At 43.3% G+C, this 23,407-nt stretch overlaps 1 protein-coding gene across 13 annotated transcripts in view; it reads left to right on the top strand.

The window, feature by feature from the left end:
• The window catches only part of RCBTB2 (RCC1 and BTB domain containing protein 2), a 44,506-nt gene extending 21,210 nt beyond the window's left edge, over nucleotides 1-23,296 (top strand). For 7 of the 13 annotated variants that reach the window (XM_026493264.4, XM_026493262.4, XM_026493266.4 and 4 more), the window contains 12 exons: nucleotides 1,657-1,812; nucleotides 2,015-2,165; nucleotides 4,355-4,521; nucleotides 5,068-5,226; nucleotides 5,366-5,473; nucleotides 6,525-6,667; nucleotides 10,027-10,092; nucleotides 12,882-13,072; nucleotides 13,607-13,733; nucleotides 15,459-15,598; nucleotides 19,777-19,907; nucleotides 22,010-23,296. In XM_026493264.4, the coding sequence (XP_026349049.1) occupies nucleotides 1,687-1,812; nucleotides 2,015-2,165; nucleotides 4,355-4,521; nucleotides 5,068-5,226; nucleotides 5,366-5,473; nucleotides 6,525-6,667; nucleotides 10,027-10,092; nucleotides 12,882-13,072; nucleotides 13,607-13,733; nucleotides 15,459-15,598; nucleotides 19,777-19,907; nucleotides 22,010-22,150 (1,650 nt within the window). In that variant the 5' untranslated portion in view covers nucleotides 1,657-1,686 and the 3' untranslated portion in view covers nucleotides 22,151-23,296. Of the gene's footprint in view, nucleotides 1-208; nucleotides 1,526-1,656; nucleotides 1,813-2,014; nucleotides 2,166-4,354; nucleotides 4,522-5,067; nucleotides 5,227-5,365; nucleotides 5,474-6,524; nucleotides 6,668-10,026; nucleotides 10,093-12,881; nucleotides 13,073-13,606; nucleotides 13,734-15,458; nucleotides 15,599-19,776; nucleotides 19,908-22,009 lie in introns of those variants that run through there. The other 6 variants (XM_048215720.2, XM_057308725.1, XM_057308708.1 and 3 more) reach the window with 3 other exon arrangements.
• Nucleotides 23,297-23,407: the final 111 nt, after the last annotated feature.

Here is a 23,407-nt window from a genome sequence, read left to right as displayed (position 1 = left end):
ATAAGGTTGACTTCATAGCTGATGGGAAAGGCAGGCCTTAGAAAATCCTTTGCTCCTTTAAATTAAGCCGACTATGGTGATTAAGAGAAATGGCCAGATATGCCATTTGAAAGATGGGTTGGCTGTTTATGCATCTTACTGTAATCCTTAACCTTTTGAAAGCTGGAAAGCACGTATGTAAAAATGTTTCCAGTATAGCAAATAAATAAAAGCTCTCTTTAAAACAGTTTTACAGTGTCCACATTGCATGGTCTTATGAGAGCACAGGTGCTTATAACCTTAATGTTTATGTTTGTTATGGGTGTTTATGGGTTTAATTGTGTTATGGGTTTAATTGTGTTATGGGTTTAATTGTGTTCCCCCAACCCCAATTAGTATGTTGAAATCCTAACCCTCAAAGGTGGGGGTTATTAGAAGGTGGGGATTTTGGGAAGTGATTAAGTCATGAGGGCGGAACCCTCATAAATGGGATTAGTGCTTTATAAAAGGGTCTCCAGAGAGATCCCTGGCTCCTTCCACCCCATGCAGACATGGTGAGAAGGCAATGGCTCTGAAGCAGGAAGGGGGCCCTCATCAGAATATGAGCATATTGGTACTTTGATCTTGGACTTCCAGTCTGTGGAACTGCGAGAAGTAGCTTTTTGCTGTTCATAAGCCACCCAGTCTGGCATGCTGTTGGAGCAGCACAAATGCACTAAGACACCCCAGTACCTCAGAAAGTGACCTTATTTGGAAATGGGGTCATTGCAGATGTGATTAGTTAAGCTGAGGTAAAGATGGTGAGCCCTAATCCAGGATGACTGGTGTCCTTACGAAAAGGGGCAATTTGGGCCCAGAGGCAGACATGCCTAGAGCACAGATGATGTGAAGACACAGGGAGAAGATGGCCATCCCAAGCCAAGGAGAGAGGCCTAGATACTTCCCTCACACCCCTCAGGAGGAACCAAACTAGCAGATACCTTGATTTTGAACTTCTAGCCTTCAGAACTGCGAGAAAATACATTTCTTGGTGTAAGCCGCTCAACTTGTGGTACTTTGCTATGGTAACCCTAGCCAACAAATATGCACTTTCTGGGTGTATGTTCCTACCAATCCCCACACTTGAGTGGGGGGGTGAGGGAAGCCACTCACTGCTTAACCAACCGTCAGAACGGACCCAAGAACCAGAACTTCTGGCCTGGTTCCTTGGTGTCGCCTTCAGCATTGTTCTTTTCCAAGGACGCATTTCATCAGGACTTAGGCAGCTGATGAAATCGCAGTGCTCTCCCTCTCAGTTTTTCCTGCCTTTTCAACCAGCGTAGTTTCCAGAGCTACTTTTAAGACATAGGCAGCACTGAAAGTACAGAGGTCAGCCTCAGACGATTGTTGTGGCCCTGAGGTAAATGAGTAGGTGAGATCTGATCCCAGTGGAGGTCTCTGGCTCTTGGTTGCCCTGAGGGCAGGACTGAAGCAGTGGACTTGTGAAGACAGTTCCCAGAGCTGTGAAGGGCCGTCCCTCCTTGAGCCGGTGCTGACTTCCACAGAAGTAAGAGGCGAAGGAAAAAGAAGAGTATTTTGTAATTAATAGTCTTAATGTTGTGTGTGTGTATATATTTTTTAAATTTTATTTGTTTGGTTGTTTGGTTGTTTGTATATTTATTTATTTATCCTTTTCAGCCAGTACAGGCTACTCTGTCATCTTTGAAGATGTTAGATGTGGGAAAGTGGCCAATTTTCTCCCTTTGTTCTGAGGAAGAACTACAATTAATCCGTCAGGCCTGTGTCTTTGGCAGTGCTGGCAATGAAGTTTTATATACTACAGTAAACGATGAGGTAAATTTTGAAGAAAAAATTCAGCCACTTACAGTAATGGATTTGCTAAATTGAGGATCTTGGGGGAGAACTAAGGAATTAAGGTTTTAAAAAAAGCACGGAGGGTTGATTCTTATTTATTATATACTGTTATACAATGAAGCAATAATTGTGGGTTTGTCAGAAATAGAAGTGCTCGAACTAACAGTGGCTTTTCCCACAGATTTTTGTGCTTGGCACAAACTGCTGTGGCTGTTTGGGATTAGGTGACGTCCAGAGTACCATCGAACCTCGGAGACTGGATTCTTTAAGTGGCAAAAAAATAGCCTGCCTCAGCTATGGGAGTGGCCCCCATATTGTCCTTGCAACAACAGGTAACTTAGGGACACAGTGTAGAATTTTCGCCACTGCCTTATTTATTGAGAAACAAGACTTAGGACCACCCCTTAAATCGGGAACATACTCTTTGATTGGGTAGGAGTTTCTGGCTCTGCCCAGTGAGCTTGACTCTACTTTGGACAACATGAGATATGAACATATCTGAATATCAGAGTAAGATGATGTAGCAGATGGAATCTAGCTATTATTGGCACTTTTGATGTGAGAATGGCAGTGCTGTAAGCCCAGTAAACCCCTTTTGTTTATACTTTAAAAGTTTAATTATTTTGCATTAAAATGCTAAATTCACTCTGGATTTTTTTAACCTGATCTCCCTGATCTATGGACTAAGACATTATCGCTGAAGTCCAAGATGCCCTCTAACTCCAAGCACTCTGGGATTCTGACCATAAACAGCGACAGATGGCTATATTTGACATTAGTAGTATAAGGAATTCAATACTCCCATGGCTATTTCATGAATTCACACTAATAGGACATTATAATTAAATCATACCTTAGAGTTTTTCTTAAGCGGGGTATTCATTTTATTAGTATTCTTTGAACCGAAAGTAAAGTTTATAAACACTCTTTTGTATACTTATTTCACATAAATTTTAGGAAATTTTGGTTGCCAGGAATAGGTTAGATTTTTCGGACCACTTCTTCACTGGAAACAATGAAAATATCTAGATAAAGTATTTAAATTTTTTTTCCATAGGGGCATCAAAGCACTGACAAGGTGGAGAGGAATTATTGGATCATGTTTAAGGAAAGTATGAACTAAGATTGAAAGGGAACTTAAAGCTCGTTTTGCCTTAAGGGCATCTGTCTCTCCACTTAACTGGAGTTGTGGTTTGATGTACTCACGAGGTAGAGGGATCATGAGTCAGAGACTTAACATGTTATGCTAGGTCCACCAAGGGCTACAATCTAGGGGACGGATGGGCTAGCTGTCCCATTCCTAAGGCACTGAAAAGAAAAATCCCCGGCTGTGAGCAAAACAAGGAGGAAAAAAGAAAGAAAAGGAAGAAAACCTCTCCCTGAAGGGTTGTAATCAGGGATTTGTATTCCAGTTCACATCAGACTGGGTGGCCCAAGAAATCTCAAGCCTTGGATTTATTAAACAAGTACCTTTAAATGCCTTAATGGCATCACAGAAGTTAATGAAGGTCCTTTCTAGAGGAAGGTACCTTCACTTCATCCTAGGCCTGAGGATGAGTGTTCAACGGGAGTTAGTAGCACACAGTCAAAGATAACCAGGTACCCAAGGAAACGAGGCACCATGAATAAAAACCAGCCAAAAAAAAAAAAAAAGCAAAACCTGATCACTAAGTATCAGATATTAGAATTATCAGATACCAGTTACAAGATGGCTATATTTATTGTATTTGAAAAGGTATAAAATGAACTTGAAGATACTTGTGGATATCAAAGAAGATTTGAAAAAGAACCAAATAACATAATTATCAAAATGAAAAACTCAGTGGGCAAGTTTTATAGCAGTTTGGACCCATCAAAAGAAAATTAATAAACTGGAAGTTGAGAAGAAATTATCTGGAATGTAGCACAAAGAGATAATATGGCAGAAAATACAGACAAAGGGAATATATACTGTATGATTCCATTTATTTAAAGTTCGAGAACAGGACAAACTGAATTCTCTTATTCAAGATCATATAGGGGGAATTTTGGAGTGAGCTTCAGGTTGTAGTTCTTGACCTGAGTGGTGGTACATGGGTGTGTGCTTTATAATTATTTATAAAACTGCATATATATATTTTATGAACTTTCCTGAATATGAATACTATACAATGAACAATATAATAACAATGATTTTAAAATTAACTTGATCATTTTATAGATAAAAAATAGGCCCAGTGAAGTTAAATGATCTTACAATCTTTTGACTTTCAATCCGATGTTTCTTTCTATTACTCTTAGTATTTCTCTGCCGTTTATTAAAAACTTATCTTCCAGCTATTGTAATTGCATCCATTTAAATTTCATCTTGTTGCTTTGAGATAGAATATAGTTTATATTTTCCAAATGTATTCTTTTATAGAATGAGTTTGGTGCTTTTGCACGTGAATTTTTAGTTTTCATTCATGGAGGTGCGCAATATATATGTTCATATAATAAAGTAGATGTTTTGAAAGCTGGTTGTATTTCTTTTTATTTTCAGAAGGAGAAGTCTTTACCTGGGGTCATAATGCTTATAGCCAGCTGGGCAATGGGACAACTAATCATGGTTTAGTGCCCTGTCATATTTCTACTAATTTGTCAAACAAACAAGTCACTGAAGTTGCCTGTGGGTCTTACCATTCTTTGGTGCTAACATCTGATGGAGAGGTGAGAATAGTTAGCATAAATCTCATTGATTTTTTTTTTCAATAAGATTATATAGATGTTTGTAGCAGTCTTAGAAATATGGTCATTTGATTAAAATAACCATCTTCCTCACATTCTGTCTTAGTCTTGTTAGAGAGTCATAGTCCTGGTGGTTATGTCATGAAGTGTACCTTTATGTAGTAGGGATTTCTGTAACTGCAAGATTTAAAAGGCTGTAATGTTGCTTCTATATTGCTATATTCGAGGGTTTTATTTGCAAAAAGAAAAATCCCAAAATGCTGGAAAATATGGCTAAGGTGAAGTAGATATTTTAATAATATGTGATATCTGAGAATAGTAATTGCTATTTGTGTAGATAATACCAACAACCTAGTTTTATAAAGTAACACATTTTGTAAGAATGAATTTTATAAAAACTTCTCTGCCTGTGGTGTGAGAATTTATGGATATCAAGCACCTTGAGAGCAAAGATGAGACACTGTAAATACGTGTTATGTCCAGTTGAGACACTTCATAAATGAGCGTGTTTCATGTTTCGATTGCCAGGTGTTTGCCTGGGGTTATAACAACTCCGGGCAGGTAGGCTCTGGATCTACAGCCAATCAGCCGATCCCTCGAAGAGTCACAGGCTGCTTACAGAATAAAGTAGCTGTGAACATAGCATGTGGGCAGATGTGTTCCATGGCAGTGGTCAACACTGGGGAGGTAAGAAAGTTGTTTCTTATGTTGTTTAATAAAAACCCATTTGCCTTACCGGTGTTATACTGACCTGGCATGTTTCTCACAACCGAGAACTTGCTTGCTTCTGTTTCTCATGGACATTGAGTCTCTGGTTTTCCCTCAGGTCTATGTCTGGGGCTACAATGGAAACGGGCAGCTTGGACTTGGCAGTAGCGGCAACCAGCCAACTCCCTGCAGAATAGCAGCTCTGCAGGGCATCCGCGTCCAGCGGGTACGTCCACAGCTCGTTTATGTGTGCCTGTTTTCAAGTCTTCAGTGGCGAAGATAGCAATGTACAGTTTTCTTGGCAGGTGAAAAGTTTAGCTGCTTGATGTTTTCTTCATTGAAATCAAGGCTAAACCTCTATTTTCCTGAATTAAGTTGAAGATGTTCATCAGGGAACTTATGTTTCTAGGCCACTCTCATACATAGCCGTTGGAACATAAATAGATTGTTACAATCTTTTCCAAGGAAACTTTGGCAGTGTATATCAAGAGCCTTGAAAGTATTCATACCCTCTGTTCTGTAGTTTTATTCCTATGGTATTATCCTAAGGAACCAAAAAGAAAGACACTTATAGAATTAGTGGAGAAGATTTAACAAAAAGAGAAAGAGAGAGAGAAAGAAAAGAAAAAAATGGTAACTTCAAGAAATAACATAAATAATAGTTGTAGCATAATTTAATCAAATAATAAGTTATGTTTAAATAAATTATACTAAATCTGTATGAATGGAGATGATGTTTATAAAGGGTTTTTAACAGTATGGAAATAGTGCTATGTGATATCAAGTAAAAATAAAGATATAGACATGGTGCATGGAGACATGGTACATATTCCTATATCTATATAGAAGTAGAAAAATAATCTTCATCTTGACATTACTTTTATATTTATACTTTTCTACATTTTGTCCACATTGGACATGTTTTACTTTTACAATAAAAAAGGAAAAAATTCTTAAAAAGTAAAATTGTATTGCATATTCACTCCATACCCCTTCATCTCTGTGAGCGCAATGAATGCCACATGAAGGCTGAACAAACCAGACTCGTGTCACCACAGGACTCGTGCTGAGCTTACTGCAGTTTTGGCCACACACAGGCTAAGCCAGTTCTGGACAAGTACTGGTTACCTTAATGTTTTGCGTCTCTGAGCAAGCTGCCTCTTTTTCTCCTTCTTCATCTTTTTTTTTTTTTTTTTTTTTTTTACATCTTTGATTCTTCACCTGTCTTGTGAAAGCATATTTGCAGGCCTAAGTGGATTTGGTTTTTCTCTTTCCAGGTTGCCTGTGGCTACGCACACACATTAGTGTTAACAGACGAAGGTCAAGTGTATGCTTGGGGTGCAAATTCTTATGGCCAGTTGGGCACTGGGAATAAAAGTAACCAGTCCTATCCTGCTCCTGTCGTCGTGGAAAAGGACAGGTAATACATGCATTTTCAAAATAATTTGCATGTTCCTTAGTGATAGAACATAGACATGATATAGAATTGTGGGGAACTTTCTGCTAATATTAGAATATTCTTTTATGAGAGCATTCATTCCTTTTTAAAATTGGCTTTTGAGGGCGCCTGAGTGGCTCAGTTGGTTGAGCAACTGACTCTGGTTTTCAGCTCGGGTCATGATCTCAGGGTCCTGGGATCAAGCCCATCATTGGGCTCCGTGCTCAGTGGGGAGTCTGCTTGAGGACTCTCTCTCCCTCTGCCTTTCCCCCTGCTCATGCTCTCTCTCTCTCTCAAATAAATAAATCTTTTAAAAATAAATAAATAAAATAAAATTAGCTTGTGAACCATTGGGGAGTTTGTATGTTAAATATTCTACTTTCACTTACCCATATTTCAGCTACTCTACACTAATGACAAGGACTAAACCTCCAACAGCTATCCTACTTTATTCTTCTCCCTCACAAATTACCTTTTCCTCCTCCTTATTGTTTTCTGTTTTATATTCTTTTTTAATATAATTTTTATTTTGTTATATTAGTCACCATACAGTACATCCCCAGTTTTTGATGTAAGGCTCGATGATTCATTATTTGTGTATAACACCCAGTGCACCATGCAATACGTGCCCTCCTTACTACCCATCGCTGGCCTGTCCCATTCCCCCACCCCCCTCCCCTCTGAAGCCCTCAGTTTGTTTGCCAGAGTCCATAGTCTCTCATGGTTCATTCCCCCTTCTGTTTACCCCCCCTTCATTCTTCCCTTCCTTCTCCTACCAGTCTTTCTAAGAGGAAGTTGAATAACACTTGAGGTCAATCTTCTGTGGCTTAGGAAAATGAAAGTACCTCAAATCGGGTAGGGTATAAAGCTATCCACTCAGCTACTTATAAAATTGCTAGTTGAAAGGATAGGACTGTCTCATTATTTTAGCTCCCACGCTATCACTATGAGGAAGTGTAAAATGGTTAGAAAATTAAGACACTTTGTGTCTTAACAACAAGCTTGTGTTAAGTAATTAACATACCCAGAATTTTCCCCCAAATTACCCTACTAATCCTGAAAGCCTTTTGAATGTCTCAAACATGGCTATACCACTGCCTTTTCATTCTACATTTTTTTGACACAGTACTGTGGAACAAGAATATTTCATTAGTGTTTCTGTTAAACCAGGGTTATAATCATTGTAGAAGTTAATACTGATATTTCCTTTTTTATTGTGCATATTAATTTTTGTTACATCTGATTTTAAGCAAATATATGGACACATGGATTATCTTGCATTTGTATGCAATTCTTTTGTATTTTCCTGTTGGAATATTTAACAATGAAGGTGAAGAACCAAATTGTCATTTTCAACCCCCTTGATTTTCATTTGAGTGTTATAAGCTTGGCTAATTTTGTTTAACCTGTGTCAAATAGGTTAAAAAGAAAAAAAGATCTGTTTTTGATTTATTTCCCCAAAATCTTAGAATATGACCCTGGACCTCGTAAGGACTGGGCAGGAGGAGAGGGACTGGACTCGGGAACCAGCGGGTGTGTGTGGATGCATACAGCCGTGCTGTTTGCATTTCCCGTAAACGTAGTTCAGAACTACTCAGTGCAAAGAGAAGGGACAGTCCTGAGGCTTTGAACAATCACAGAAATGCCTCAGTTTAGCAAATCCAGTCAGTAGGGATATTCGGTATTCAGACACACAACAAAGAAGTGTTAAAGGATCAAGTAAAGGTGTCATGGAAGTAAAAACAACATATTTGTATGGCACTTGACCATTTTTATGGTGCTGTCACGCTTCACATACATTTTAACTCACCTGTCACTGGACTTGCCAAATCCGCTGCTCTCTGCCCCACCAGCAGCTTGCTCCACATCACACTGCATGTCCCCAATGGCCCCAGAATGAGTGCCAGGTCTTCTGACTCCAGTCACACTGGGCCAGACGGATTATAGGGCAGCTTGGTGGGGAAGGCAGGAGATGCAGAAAAGCAGGGCATGGGAGTTATGGAGTGCCGGCTCCTTACCCGGTACTTGAGAGTATTGCTTTTCTGTCTATTTTAACAACTCAATTAAAAAAAAAAAAAAACCTTTTTAAATTTTTTCAAATTTTGAATTATAAATGTTTAAAAAAGTGGAAATAGCTATGCACTTGCACGCTCACTGTTGTCCACGTAATCATTCTTTTGGCTCAGAATATCATGGATGAATGTTTTGAAGGAGATATTCCTGCCTTTCTCTCCATGCCTGAACTCCCTGTGGTCATCCCCGAGTTTGCAGCCTCTCCACCACACGAATATTGCGAGGGAGGAATTCGTAAGGCTGCCGGGACTTGTTTTGCACGTACCCACCCTTTTCAGTGACTGAAACTTGCAGATATATTATGACTTATCTCTCAAGAACCTACTTGTGACTCTTGGGGCCCATTTCAGGGAAGTTTGACTAGTTAGGAACAAAAGGATTGAATTAAGGGTGGGGTGGATCTTTAGGTCCTGGTTACCTGTTCACAGAAGTGGAAAGTGAAAATCTGTCTGCATTGGATCCTTTGCTCAAAAGACAACCCAAGGAAAACCTTTTAAAAATTTTCCCACAGAGGTCTACTTCTGATGAAGAATGCTAATAACATTTGTTAGCAATTTATGTTCACGTGAAAGTAATTTTAATGACTAAAGTGATTTTCTTCTCTCTAATCCAGTCATTCCCAATCTTTCTGAAGTCTCAATACTTTGATTTACCAGCATTTGTCTTTGTTCCTGAAGTTTCATAAAAGCATATTTGAAGTTAAACTGATTTAAAGCTAACTTTGCCTTGTGTTTTTGTGAATTTTGTGACACCTCGTGATAATTGGTAATATGTTGGCCTCTTACAAAGCCAGGCTTGGGAGTCACTGCTCTGGACCCTTTATTATCATTCTTTGTTCTCCACTCTTCTTGTTCACAGATCACTTTTCTCTCTCCTCATTGTTTTCTGTTTTGTATTCTTCCTCGCTCTCTGCATTTTCGTTTCTAGTACCACAGCCATTAAGCTGCGGGCGTTGGGGATCATTCTGTGGAGGTGACACAAATTATTTATTTATTAGCAATGTGTAGTACCTTCTTTTCATTACACATGGCTGCAAAGTAAAATGTGAAATATGCCAGACATCCTGCCAGTGAAGGTTAGCTCAGTTCACAGTCACCGCCTGGTGCATATTAGACTGGAAAATCTGAGCGTCAGAATTTGCTTCTTGGTGTGAATCAGATTTAAGAACAGATGACCTTAGGCCATGGCAGGGTGCCTTGGCAGTTGGTTGGGTCCCACACTTAGGCCTGAAGGTTCCCTCTAAACTTTCTCCACTCTTGTTCCTGTAGCAGCTGCTGCCGTCAGCCAAGCCCGTGCCCCACCCCTGACTTCCCGAGCGCTGCTAGGTGTTCCAGGTAAACGTCCCGAGCCGTGCTTAGGGCAGGCCCGCACTCCACAGCCTTCTGCATCCTGACCCCTTTGCCGTGTCTGTTTCACCCTTTCTCCACAAAGCCGTGTTCCTGCCTCTTGTAAGGGCAAAGACTGCTCCCTTTCCATGGAGGCTCATAAAGATATTTCAGAAGCATATGTAGGAATTAAATTATTTTGGTTTTCTGATGTTGGGTAGAAAGACACTGTGTTTCTATCAGTCACATTTTTCATAGAACATCTTCAGAGAAAAGAGATTGTAAGTGGTCTCCCAGAGTTCCTGCAGCCACTGGTAAACACTTGAGTCACCGGAAGAGACTGGTTTTGAATGTGCACCGTGCTGGGTAGCTGATTTCATTTACTGTTCACCGCAAGGCTGTGAAATGACTGCTACCTTGTCTTCTGCTCCCCTCACCCTTAAAAAAGAAAAAAAACACAATAAAATGGATGGTAAGAGTCTAAGTAACTTGGCCTCCCCAGGCTGCTGTCTGACACCCTGCGTATTGCATCCAGCCGTGTAAAGTGTGTGCCGCTGCCCTCTGTTTGGTGTAACATGTGAGGGTAAATGGTAATAGTAGATGACCTTTCTTTGAATAAATGTATTTATTCTATTTCCTTCCCCTTTTTTCTTTGTTGAAAAGAGAAGCCAAGTAGGATTGGCCGTTTTCCCTGTGTGGGCAAGGAAGTTCTTTTGTAAAGCGCACAGTGGAGGTTTGGCCCATTCACTGACTTAACCATGCGGATGGGAAAGGTCTCGCTCTCTGAACTGGTCATTGGGAGTGTGCAGTCTCTGTACGAGGGAGGCTTTGCCACTGAAAACGCTTAGTAGTAATTCTGTTAGGAGACCTCTACTGTTAGCTACTATCTGTACACCAGACACTGTGCTTGGTGTTTGACATTTTATCATTTTATTCTCACATACTAGCCTTGCAGTGTGATGAACATTCCCATGGCCATATGGCCTAGTGGTAGAGCTAGGATGCACCCCTACGTCTGTTTGACTCCTACGTCTAGGCTCTTCATCGTGGCACATCGTAGCCTCGTTTCTAGTACTCCTGTCTTTAAGAGCTGAGAGCTGCCCTTGAATAAATCAGTGAAATTGCTTGGGCCACACATGAAAACAATACACCTCAGCCTTCCGAGGCTGGCCACCACAACCATCTCCAGCTTGTGTGATGCCCGTCTTCCCACCTTGGCTGGGAAACATCCAATTAAAGCAGGCAGTGGAGGGATGTCTCCATCTTTCAGTTGCTAGCCTGTCAATGGGGTCTTAGCCACCCCTCAGTTCTGTGTTGTTGAGTCTTTCCCAATTAGTCAATAAAATGACCTATAAATTCCTTAGTAAGATACCATATTGGGGAGAGAAACACACTTAGAGAGAAATAAGCCAGTGATTCAGCCTGCCAGGAACTTATAACCTAGCTGAAGAGGGAAGACATACGCCCCAGAGAGGATAAAGGCCAGACTGGAGTGTGTAGACAAGATGTGCTTCAAGAGCTCACAAGAGACTTCTTACTTTGGAGCTATTTGAGGTGGGCCTTGAAAGATGGGCAGGATTTCTAAGGCAGAGAGAAAGGAAAGAACATTCTTGAACAAGGGACTTTAACTGTGAATAATAATTTTGAGGGGCAGTGAGTACCTCTGTGTGTTAGCACATAGGGTATGTAGGCAAATGTGATTTGAAAGAGGGCTGGATAGACATAGAGAACAAATTATGAGAGGTCTTAATGCCACATGTCTGGATTTTATCTTGTGGGAAGTCAGGGACAGTTTGAAAATACTGAATGGTGTTTTCAGAGGCTTGTTAACCTGCCAGCCTTGTGCAACTAGTTTGGTTCAGAAAAGAGAGTCTAAGGCAGAGGGACCAAGGAGGCTGTTACTTTGGTCCAGATATGGGGTGTGCCTGACCCAGGGTGGTGGCAGACGGAAGAAATTACAAAGAGAGAATCTATGTGATTTGTCAACTGGATATTCTGAAAAAAAAGTGGTAAGTGAGAAAAGAGAAGAAGTCAAAGATGACTGAAGTTCTGAGCCCTAGTCACTGAGGCTGGTGGTACCATGGCCCGCTGTGACAAAATCAGGATGGTGACCTCACTTAGGGTAAAATAGTTCCCTGTCTTTTCTAAATCTGTACAGTGGCTTATTTTTTGAGAAAATCAATTAGTTCAACAAACACAGGGCTTTCTGCTAGGAAGTATACTGACGACGACCTCCGTGGCCATCATGACCTTACCGCACTAGGTCTAGCGTATGTCAGCTTCTGAAGTCTGCTCTCTTGGGCCCTTGAAGATAGAGTCCAAGACTCAGAACTATTGACCTTACTGTCTGCAGTGTGAGTTGGGGCGGCCCACAGCATGTTCCATCTAACACTAAAATTGGTGAAATTTTGATGAAAATATTTCTCGGTATTGGGCCAAGACCTGTGTTAAGTAGCCCAAGTCTTATTTACATCCTTCAGTAAGTCCTGTTTTAAGAAAGTAAATTAGATCACTGTTTGGTTAATTTGTTTTGGTCTCTACTGTTGCATTGTACTTGCCTATCACAACAGGACGGTACATAGTTTTGGAGGCCTGCTGGGTAGAAGTGGTAACAAGCAGGTCTTCACGAGTTGCCATTGAAGGATAGCGAAACTGTAAATAACTGTTGGGTGCCTGAAAATTTAGGAGATTAAGTCTTCTGTTGGTTTTTTAAAATCAGTTAAGGCGAAGGGAAGGAGAAATCAACTTGTTTCTTCTCCTGTTTGCTGTGTTCACTTGGTGTTTGTTTGTGAACTTAGAATTATAGAGATCGCGGCCTGCCACTCCGCGCACACGTCGGCGGCCAAGACCCAGGGCGGGCACGTGTACATGTGGGGCCAGTGCCGGGGCCAGTCGGTGGTCCTGCCCCACCTCACCCACTTCTCCTGCACCGACGACGTGTTCGCCTGCTTCGCCACGCCGGCCGTCTCGTGGCGCCTCCTGTCCGTGGGTGAGCGGTCTTTGTCCTTTTGTCCCTCTGGGTGCTGGCCTGAACACTAGGAGGACAGCTCTCGTGCTTTCTGTTGGGATAGGAAGGGCTTTTTTAGGTGCAGATCATATAACTGATTTCTCTCTAATGGGCTCCTGTGAAAGGAAACTAATTTGACGGATTAAGTTTTCCTGAAAGTACCAGAAACCAACCTCACGTACTACATTAAAAGCAATTTTATATGACTGCTTTTAATTTTCCTGGGAAACTGTATCTTTTATTTTCAGCCAGTCTGTTTACTGAAACATGCAAAAATTTCATTGAGTGGAGCCGTTTGGGGCTTTCTCATTGTTGTTTTGCCAGATTCACAAGCAGATGTGTGTGAGGCTCTTAATGATGACAGAGACGTGAAAATCCGTATGTAGGGGAGAAAAGCATTGCTCAGTTGGTCACGTATTTCGGGTATTTTCGTGAGGGTGCGCAGAGCGGTGCTGCATTCTGGCCTGCACTCTGTGTCTGTAGTTAACCCTAGAAACGTTGGTGTTCCTCTCTCAGAACCCGACGACCACCTTACAGTGGCCGAGTCTCTCAAGAGGGAATTTGACAACCCCAACACCGCCGACCTCAAGTTCCTGGTGGATGGAAAGTACATTTACGCACATAAAGTCCTTCTCAAAATTAGGTAAGGAATCACTGATTTTGAGAATTGAAGTAAATACATTCACTATGTTCTAGGTGTCCACAGAACTCCGCTAAGTAAGGCTGGTTTTGCCCGAGGAGCGTACAGTGCCGCCGGGGAAACACGGTGTACGGACACGAGAAACGAGAACCAGCGGGGCCGGTGTAGTGGCCTGGGCGCGGGGCGGGGGCGTCAGGGAGTGAGGGCTCGGCTTCCGTAGAGACCTTGCAGGTGGTCTGTGCGCCTTGGCGTTAGAGCAGCTGGCTGACGCTTGGCCAGCGTGGTCTGGGCTTCAAGCACCACGTGGGCCGCTTCCACAGAAGGGGCCTTCCCCGCTTAGGAACCGAGCTTTGTCACCCTCCCCATCAGTTGTGGGATGGTGAACTTTGAGATGCTCGGAAAAAAGAGAAGGTGAGGCTTTTGCAGGCCAACTGGGTAAAGTTAACACAGATGATAAAATCAGATTTATTGATGTATAATTTTTGAGCAACGAGCTGCAGCCACTTGAAGTGTGCAGTTTGAGGAGCTCTGACGTATCTATATATATATTTATGCCTATGAAACCACTGCCCTAAATCAAGATACAGAATGTTTCTGCCGCCCCTCAAAGGCCCCTCATGCCCCAACCCTGGGGCAAGCACTGATCTTTCAGTCACTGTAGATCAGTTAGCATTTTCTAGAAGTTTATGTTAATAGAATGATACAGGGTGTAATCTTTTGTGCTTGGCTTCTTTCTCTCAGCATAATGATTTTAAAAATCATTATGTTGTTGTGTAACAGATGTTTAAATTCTGCCCTGATGAATCACAAACTCAGCATGGCATTAGTCTCAGGTTCACCTCTTAGGTCAGGCCGTACAACATTTGTTCACTCCCACCATAGCTCGTCAACCTGCATGGAAGAGGTGGGGGCTGTTAGTTCGCTGGGGCTGCTGTAACAAAGTGCCACACACCGAGTGACTTCAACAACGAAAGTGTATTCTCGCCCAGCTCTGGAGGCAGAAGGCCAAGATCCAGGTGTTGGCAGAGTGCGTTTCTCCTAAGGGCGAAGTCATGCCTCTCCTCCAACTTCTGGTGGTTTGCTGGCCGTCTTTGGCATTCCCTGACTTGGGGCAGGATCACCCCAGGCTTTCCACGGGGCTCTCCCTGTGTGCACGTCTGTGTCCAAATTCCCCGTTTTTATAAGGACACCAGTCCTATTGGATTAGGGCTCACCCTAATGACCTCATTTTAACTTGATGACCTCTGTAAAGACCCTTTCTCCAAATACCGTTATATCCTATGGTCGGGCATCAACCTATGAATCTGGGGGGACACCATTCAGTCTAGAGGAGGAGGTAAAGAAACAAAATTCCTCTGCGTTCATGAAAATAAACCCACCTGATTTCCATAAGTGCCGCTCAGTGGCCGTGGGGCAGGAACGCGGCCTGGGAGCACAGCCCCGGTTTTGCCTCGAGCGGCGGCAGAGGCGGCTCGGCTTCTCGGCTTCGGCGGGTATGCACCTGCTGCCTTGTCCAGAAAGGGCGGGTGAGGGAGCTTCCCGGCTGCCAGAGGAAGCAAGGGACCAGGACAGGGACATGAAGGTGTGCGACTGGAAGCGAGTCCTGTGCGGTGCTGTGTTCTCCCCTCGTCCTTGTCGGTTCCCCCTGGGAGCCCCACGAGGATGTGTCTCTCCGGGGTCGTCTGCTCGCGCTGGAGCCAGGGCCCCAGGGCTTCTGTCTTCCTTCAGGTGTGAGCATTTTCGTTCTTCGCTGGAGGACAACGAAGATGACACCGTGGAAATGAGTGAATTTTCGTATCCTGTTTACCGAGCCTTCCTGGAATACCTGTACACGGACAGCATCAGCCTTTCTCCCGAGGAGGCAGTAGGTAATGCTACCAGACTTTTCCAAGCCATCGGCCACCTGCCGAGTAACTGGCAAGGCGGACGTGGCTGTGAGGGCAACCACAGACGTCGTTCTCCTGTTGTAGTCAGACCGAGCTCTTTTCCCTTGTTACTGCTTCATACGAAGGCTGACTCGGTAGCTGTCAGACCGTCAGCGCTGTGGCCGGGGTGCCATTCTTCGAAGCCGGTGTGTGTCAGTAACGTAGGTGACCCTTTAGCGGCCACACCTGCTGCCTCCAGGTGTTTGCAGTAGGAAAGGTAAAATGCACGTAGTAGTAATAAGGCCTGTATTCCTGTAACCAGGAACTTCCCTCCAGATGGCTCCGGGACTGAACACTGTGGACCTTCTGGGGCCTTCTGTCCCGAAGGCGGTGACCGCACGTCAGGCGTAGGGACGGTAAAAGAGCGATACAGGTCATCAAACAGGCGCAGAGTGAAAGACCTCCCACATCTCAGTTCACAGCCGTCAGCGGTACTGTTGACCAGAGGCGCAGAGAATGAAAGAATTTACTTCCATAAGGAACTAAAGGGTTCAGGCCTCAGAGTTTTACATTAAATTTTCATTTCACGTGTATACATCCAGTATCACTGTTGACCAGATCAGCATTTAGTTTTCCTCAGGTAAACAGAAAATCTGATTTTGAAGTTTTGTAGTTTTCCTTCCTTTCTTCCACAAATGTCGTAGTGCCCATGCCCGGTATGTGCCGCAGCTCTGGCCCTGCCTGGGGAGCTGGCATGCGGACGAGTGCAAGTCCTCACAAGCCAAGCCAGGCCGTGAGTCAGGAGGGCCGGGAAGGCTTCCGTGAGGCAGCGCGTGCGGCAGAGAGCCGGGGAGGCAAGAGCGAGCGAGCGATAGCCAAGGGAAGAGCCTTCTAAACATGGGAACTCACGTCTACGCAGTGAGTGCAGAGGTCTGAGACAGGAACAGACTGAGCATGTGGAGGAAGAGGAGGAAGGTGGGGTGGGGGAGTGAAGTCACTGTGGTAATATTAGATCAGGCAGCGGGATGTGGGTGAGAACATGCCTGCCCTTGGAGGCCGTGGTGAAGAGCTTGTTTTATTCTTGGTATGATGGAAAGCCTTGGAAGGTTTGAGCGTGAGGTTTGTGTTATTTAGGATTCGCTTTAGCAGCAACATTTAAAAAAATTTGGTGTAAATAGTATAGTTTCTCTTGGACACAGGGACACAGTGAAGGGCATCCCACGTGTGGCCCCTGCACCCACGGGCCAAGGCTGCGTTTGCATCACCTGTGGCAGGACGGAGGAGGGGACCATGAGGAAGGGGCAAAGGGCAAATCCGTGTCTCTTAAGGGAGGGTCCTGGACGTTCCACTTATTCCAAACCATGGATCAGAGATGGCCTAGGACAGCACCCCAGCTGCATGAGAGGTTGGGGAAAGCGGTTGTGGAAGAAAGGAAAATGGATCTGTGTGTATACGGGGGGTGGGGGGAGCAAGGAAACTAGCAACTTCTACAATAGGAGTGATGTGATTTGTTTTCTTTTTTATTTAAATTTTTTAATTTAAATTCTAGACAGCATATATGGTAAGATTGGTTTCAGGTGTAGAATTCAGTGATTCATCACTTACATACAACACCCAGTGCTCATGACAACAAGTGCCCTCCTTAATGCCCGTCACCCATTGAGCCCATTCCCCACCCACCTCCCCTCCAGTAACCTTCAGTTTGTTAAGAGTCTCTTTTTTGGGGATGTTTGGGTGGCTCAGTGCGTTAAGCATCTGCCTTAAGCTCAGGTCATGATCCCAGGGTCCTGGGATCGAGTCCCACATCAGGCTCCTTGCTCAGTGGGGCGCCCTTCTCCCTCTGCCTGAAGCTCCCCCCGCTTGTGCTCTGTCTCCCTCTCTCAAATAAATAAATTAAATCTTTGATTTAATTTAAGAGAGAGCAAAGGGAGGGGCAGGGGGGAGAGAGAGAGAGAATCCTTAAGGAGACTCCCCACCAAGCACAGAGCCCGACACAGGGCTCGATCCCAGGACCCTGAGATCATGACCTGACCCGAAATCAAGATGAAATATGTTCGCTCCTCATACTTTGAAAAATACACCTTCATTGAGAACTGAAAGGCAGGCTTGAGTTTTAGTTGGAATTTAGAATTTTAGGACTCCTTAGAGTTCCTCGTGGGAATGCACAGGAAGGACAGACCCCAAGCCTCCAGCTTGCGGCCTGCCATCTTTCTTTACCCACCTCCAGCTACACTCTGCGTTACAAGGGATGTGTGGGCATCCCAGCCGGTAGGTACAAGCTCCATCCACCCCCATCCTGGGCCACCGTTGGGGCCTGGCATCTGGGCACTGGTGGTGTGGTCTGGAGGGAAGGAAATATCCACATATGTGGCATCAGGGCCAATTAGGTAGGGAATTCCAGAGTCCCCAGTAACCTAAGTGTGGTCTAGGCGTGGGTGCATGGCTCCTTGGCCACTGTGGGGAATGTGCCTGGAGGAGACACAGATCCAGGCTATCTTGAGCAGGGGCTCAGGGCAGGGTCTTCTCTGAGGGCAGCGTTTCCGTGATTCTGAAGCTCAGGAGGGTGTGGAGCTATATATAGGAATTTGGGAGTTTCTGAGAACTGACCAGAAACAATTGAGCCATCCCAGTTCTCAAGATTTCAAAAGATTTCAGTTCCTCCATTAGGCCATAGGCCCTTCTTCAATAATTTTGATAGTATTGGTCATGTTACAATGAAAACAAGTTTCCAGCCCAGTCCTTCCACATACGCACAACTTAGTAGCAGAGAGATGGAAAAACAGTTGATGTCAGATTGATGAAATCCCGGCTCTTTGTGCTTTAGGCTTCTGCAAAGCACCTTGCATGAAAGGTTAGCCTGCAGTAGATGTGACCCTTTTCTAGTAGAGGACTCAGCTAACCTTTCGATCAGACGGCACGCCAGGCCTGAGTGTAGACCTAGCGAGAGAGTGCGGGCACTGCTGGTCTCCTGCGGCTTCGTCCCATTCACGTGAGGGTAGGAGGAGCCTCGCGGTATTTCTAGCCAGGCCTCCTGCCAAACAGCACTCCTTTCATAATGACAAAGATTTCTAGCATTCTTTATACTAATTAATAAATGACCTCATGGAGGTCTAGAGAGCCCTATCCCTGGCTTACATAGATTTCTTACTCTGTGGTGACTGATCTGAAAGTAGGCGACAGAGACTACAGTGGGAATCATCAGTATGTATTAGATGGTATTTATTTATTTTATTTATTTTTTTAGAGTTTATTTATTTATTTGGCAGAGAGAGAGAGAGAGAGAGAGAGAGAGACAGCCAGTGAGAGAGGGAACACAAGCAGGGGGAGTGGGAGAGGAAGAAGCAGGCTCCCAGCAGAGGAGCCAGATGTGGGGCTCCATCCCAGGATCCTGGGATCACGCCCTGAGCCGAAGGCAGACGCTTAACGACTGAGCCACCCAGATGCCCCTAGATGGTATTTTAAGCTGGGGGCAGGGGGTTGGTGCTGGAGGTCACTGAGGATTTGAACCCTGGGGCACTCAAACATTGGGAAATTAGGAAGAATGGCCCAGCAAAGAGACTGAAGAGAATTAGGGAGAAGAAAAACACAAGCAGGTAACACAGTGTTTCAAGAAGATGAGCGTCACCAACCATGTGGAATTCTGTGTAAATGTTGAGTGAGACGAAACCAGAGAACAGCCCCTTGGGTCTGGCTCCGTGGCAGCCTGGGTAGCACCAGGGTGCGGAGGGGATGGGATTTTGCTGGAACGGCGTTGGGGGAGAATGTGAAGTGAGAACATGGAGGCGGCAGGCAGAGGCTGTCCCCCAGGTTTGCAGAGAGATGGGGGAGACTGATGGGAGGCACACATGTATCCACAAAAGGCTTCTCTTTTTGTCTTTTGTAAAATTATGGGCACGGTTTCAGCATGTGTGTGTGCTGAGGGAAAGGACCCAGAAGGACAAGTCATAATGCACGGGGAGGGACAAGCCGAGCAGCCTTTCTAGGAAAAATATTCAAGCCATTGTCGCCAGCTCCCGCTTTCCCACCGCCGGTCGGCTGTGTGCGGTCTTTGCGGGGTCGGGCCCTGCTCAGGACGTAAGTCAGCACGAGCCTGCGCTCACGGCTCTTCCCCGAGGATCACACGCGAGTGTACTCTCGAGGATGCTCGAAATCACTCCCTAATAAACATCTCTTCCCACCAGGGTTGCTAGATTTGGCTACATTTTATAGAGAAAATCGTTTGAAAAAGCTCTGCCAGCAAACTATCAAGCAAGGAATCTGTGAGGAGAACGCCATCGCTCTGCTTTCGGCGGCCGTGAAGTACGACGCGCAGGTCAGATAAGCGTCCCTCCCACTGGCCGAGCTTCTGGGCAGGTGTTCGGTGCTTAGTTCCTACATTAAACCGAAATCAGCTCTAAGAGATGAACGTTTTAATGTAAACATGCGAAGTAAACAGAGGTACCAGAGAAAGTGAACATGGATATATCGTTAGGGTAGCGCTCCCAGGCAGAAGGCATAAAGGAAAGGATCGATAGATCTGACTTCAGAAAGAAAAAAAAAAGTCTATGCATCAAAAAATACTGAGAAAATTAGGCATTAAATGATACACCGGGGGAAATATTTGCAACATATCATGAAACATGTTTACCATAGTTGATGCGTGGTTCTTAGAAAACAAAAAGAAAACATGAGCAGTTTGATGGAAATAAATGGACCAAAGAACAACATGGGTTTATGAATAAATGGAAAATATAAATGGAAATAAGGTATAATTTTTCACCTGTGACACCGGGAAACATAATCTTAAGAGATGACGCAGGCTCAGCCGCTGAGAGTGTGAACTGGGCCAGCCGTGTGGGGCCGACCCGTACCAAGTGTACTGAGAGGTTTAAAGGTGCAGTTCTTTAAGGAATCCCCTTGTAAGAATTTATCGTAAAGAAGCGATCATGGATTTGGACAGAGACTTAGCTTCAAAGATGTTTACTGTAGCACTGTTTATGATTTTGAAAAATTAGAAAAAGCCAACAGGAACAGTAAAGGATTGTTTCAACTGTAGAGTGTTATACCATGAAATTATACAGCTACTCACAGTGTATCATTAATTGAAAAAGGATGCCCCTTTTTGTTTTTGTTTTTTAAACATAAGTAGCTGAATTTAAAATGACTGAGTTTCATTATCTACATAGAGGAAAAAAAGACCGTCAAAGGTCATCTTTGAATGGTGGGATTATGGATGATTTTTATTTCCTATCTTGGCTTGTTTTTTCTGAACTTTCTACAGTGAACGTGTATTGTTTTGATAATAAAGAAAGGAAAGAAAACCTGTCTTAGAGCTAAATCTTTAGGAAGCAGGCCATACTTTTTGGAGTCGATTTCCTTTTGTTATAAGGATATCCTCTCCTTCAGTCAAAAAACAGGAACATTTAGTGGTAGGCAGAAAAAAAGGTTATAACTTCTTTTCTGCTTATATAAATAAATATGCTTATTAAAGAAAATTTGGAAAATATAGAGAGTATGAGGAAGGAGGTGACTCATCACCCAGAGAACATTGACATTTTCATACAGCTCCTTCTAGTTTTCCCTAGGTCACATGATGTAATTTGCTCTAAATGCTGGATTTTTTTCACTTAACATTTTAAAAAAATCTTAACCCACCTTGAAACCTTCACATTTAAAAGCATAGTGAACGTCTTCCATCAACCTAATCATATCCTGGGCACTTGAAATATGCAAAACGCTTCTTGGCTAGGCTATGTCCCTGCACAGTCTTTCCTCGAGTTTCTTAAAGTCATGGGGACAGTCCTGGGGGCTGGAGGGCTCTCTCAAGTGATGAGGCAGTGGGCACACGGTGTTTCCACCTGAACTAGGCTTCATTTTCAAGACTTCTTCGTAGTCCCTGTTTATGTGAATTATCTGTATAGTTACCTTCCGGCCCTCTGTCTTCTAGAAAGTAAGCTCCTTGAGGAATGGCAGGGACTTTGTTTTGCTCACAACCTTATGCCCAGTGCTGAGGGTAGTGCCTAACACTAGTAGAAACTCTTTTCGGGTAGAAACCTTTCAGCTACTATAGGCAAATACAGAAGTGGAGTATTTTAACAAATACTGAAAGTGGAATGAACAATGCAAATACTGTCATGAGGAAAAGGTACAGAATTCATACACATCGTGCCTATCTCTGAGAAGAAAAAGATTCTTTGTGTGGGTTGGCATGGAGGAACTTGAATATTTTACTCTGTGTTATTTAAATTTTTACAAGCACAGATTCACATTAGCTATACAGTTTTAGAACTATTTTTAGGTAGTGCCATACCAACATTTCTTCCTCTTGGCTCTCAAATCTTTTTCCTTCCTGTGTCTTAGGAATTTTCCCCATGCTCCGTTGCATTGCACTGGGATATACAGATTTGTTAAGACATTTTCTGTTGTTATTCCTAGGATTTAGAAGAATTCTGCTTCAGGTTTTGCATAAACCATTTGACTGTAGTGACGCAGACTTCAGGCTTTGCAGAAATGGACCATGATCTTCTCAAGAACTTTATCAGCAAAGCAAGCAGAGTTGGAGCCTTTAAAAATTGATCCTCACCTGCAAGAAAGAATTTTTAGCATTTCCATTTTCCCTGCAAAAGCCAGAGAATAACTTCTCCGTAATAATATGATGAGCTACACTTGGCTGAATACTTAACGTTCTGTCAAAGAAGGCGGTGGTCAGGCTGCCCCATCATCTGAAATCTGAAGTTGACGGTAGAAAGCATCCAGCGCCCTGATCAGATGTGACTAAGCTCAAGGGAAAAGAACTGAAACATCTTATTTACCATTTCCTCTTTCGAGTCACTTAAGTTGGACACTTTTGGTACATTGGTCTAAGTATATGCCATTCTGGCCAAATGTCCATTCTTCCAAAGGCTGATATCACATAGAGAGCTTGACAAGGAATGCCGTCATACCACATTGTCAGCACCCAGCCGGCCGCCTTGCATACTCAGTAGGCACTCAGTTAATTTCTTATAAATCTGAAGTATGCCCTGAGAACAGCTTTGTTGGCGGGACACCGGATGAAGGAATAACTTGCACAAAAACAAATTTGAAATAGCCTGTTACTAGTGAGGTTCATATTCTTCTGGTAACTGGTTCTGAGTCATAGTGGCTAACTTCGAGCATTAATTAGAAGTCACAAACAGCCTTGGCAATTCAATTGTCAGAGTCCCAAGGGCTAATTTTAATTTTCTGTTTACTCTGAGTCATTAATTTCTCATATGGGATTATGGACTATGAAGTACTGCCTCTGAATGAATGTTATTTCGGGGCTCATCTGCCTTACATAATTGCATTTTGTCTTTTCTTTTTGTGTTAAGAGAGATTTGCCTGTGTAAGTAAAAATGATTATGTGTTTCTCTTGTAGTTGACTTTTATGTCACTAGAAAACAGTTCTCTTAACCTGGCACAGAATACTTACAAAGTGCTAGTTGAAAAGGAGCTCATACTTACATTTCATGGACATTAACAAGAGTGAGATAAATTTATACTTTTTAGATCAAAACAAGTTACCCAACTGCAAGAGAGAAACTGGAACGGGATGTAGGATGTAGTGTCAGATTCCTCTAACATGTGTTTCACAATATGATATGTGTTTCACAATACATTATGTAAAGAAAGCTCTTTTGGAATTAGAAACCTCGTTCTGATGCTGAACTATTTGATAATAAAGTGCTTATTTGCAGATAATAGGAGAAATGTGTGGTTTTTTAAATCCCTAAGCAGCAGCAAAATTGTATCAACCTGACATCTCTTAGATTTACATAAATCCATTTGATATAAGCTTATTTTTGGAAGCAG

The sequence above is a fragment of the Ursus arctos genome, unplaced genomic scaffold, assembly GCF_023065955.2.
Source record: "Ursus arctos isolate Adak ecotype North America unplaced genomic scaffold, UrsArc2.0 scaffold_10, whole genome shotgun sequence".
Taxonomy (NCBI): Eukaryota; Metazoa; Chordata; class Mammalia; order Carnivora; family Ursidae; genus Ursus; species Ursus arctos.
The sequence above is the reverse complement of the archived record's forward strand: the minus strand, read 5'-3'. Positions and strand labels throughout refer to the sequence as shown.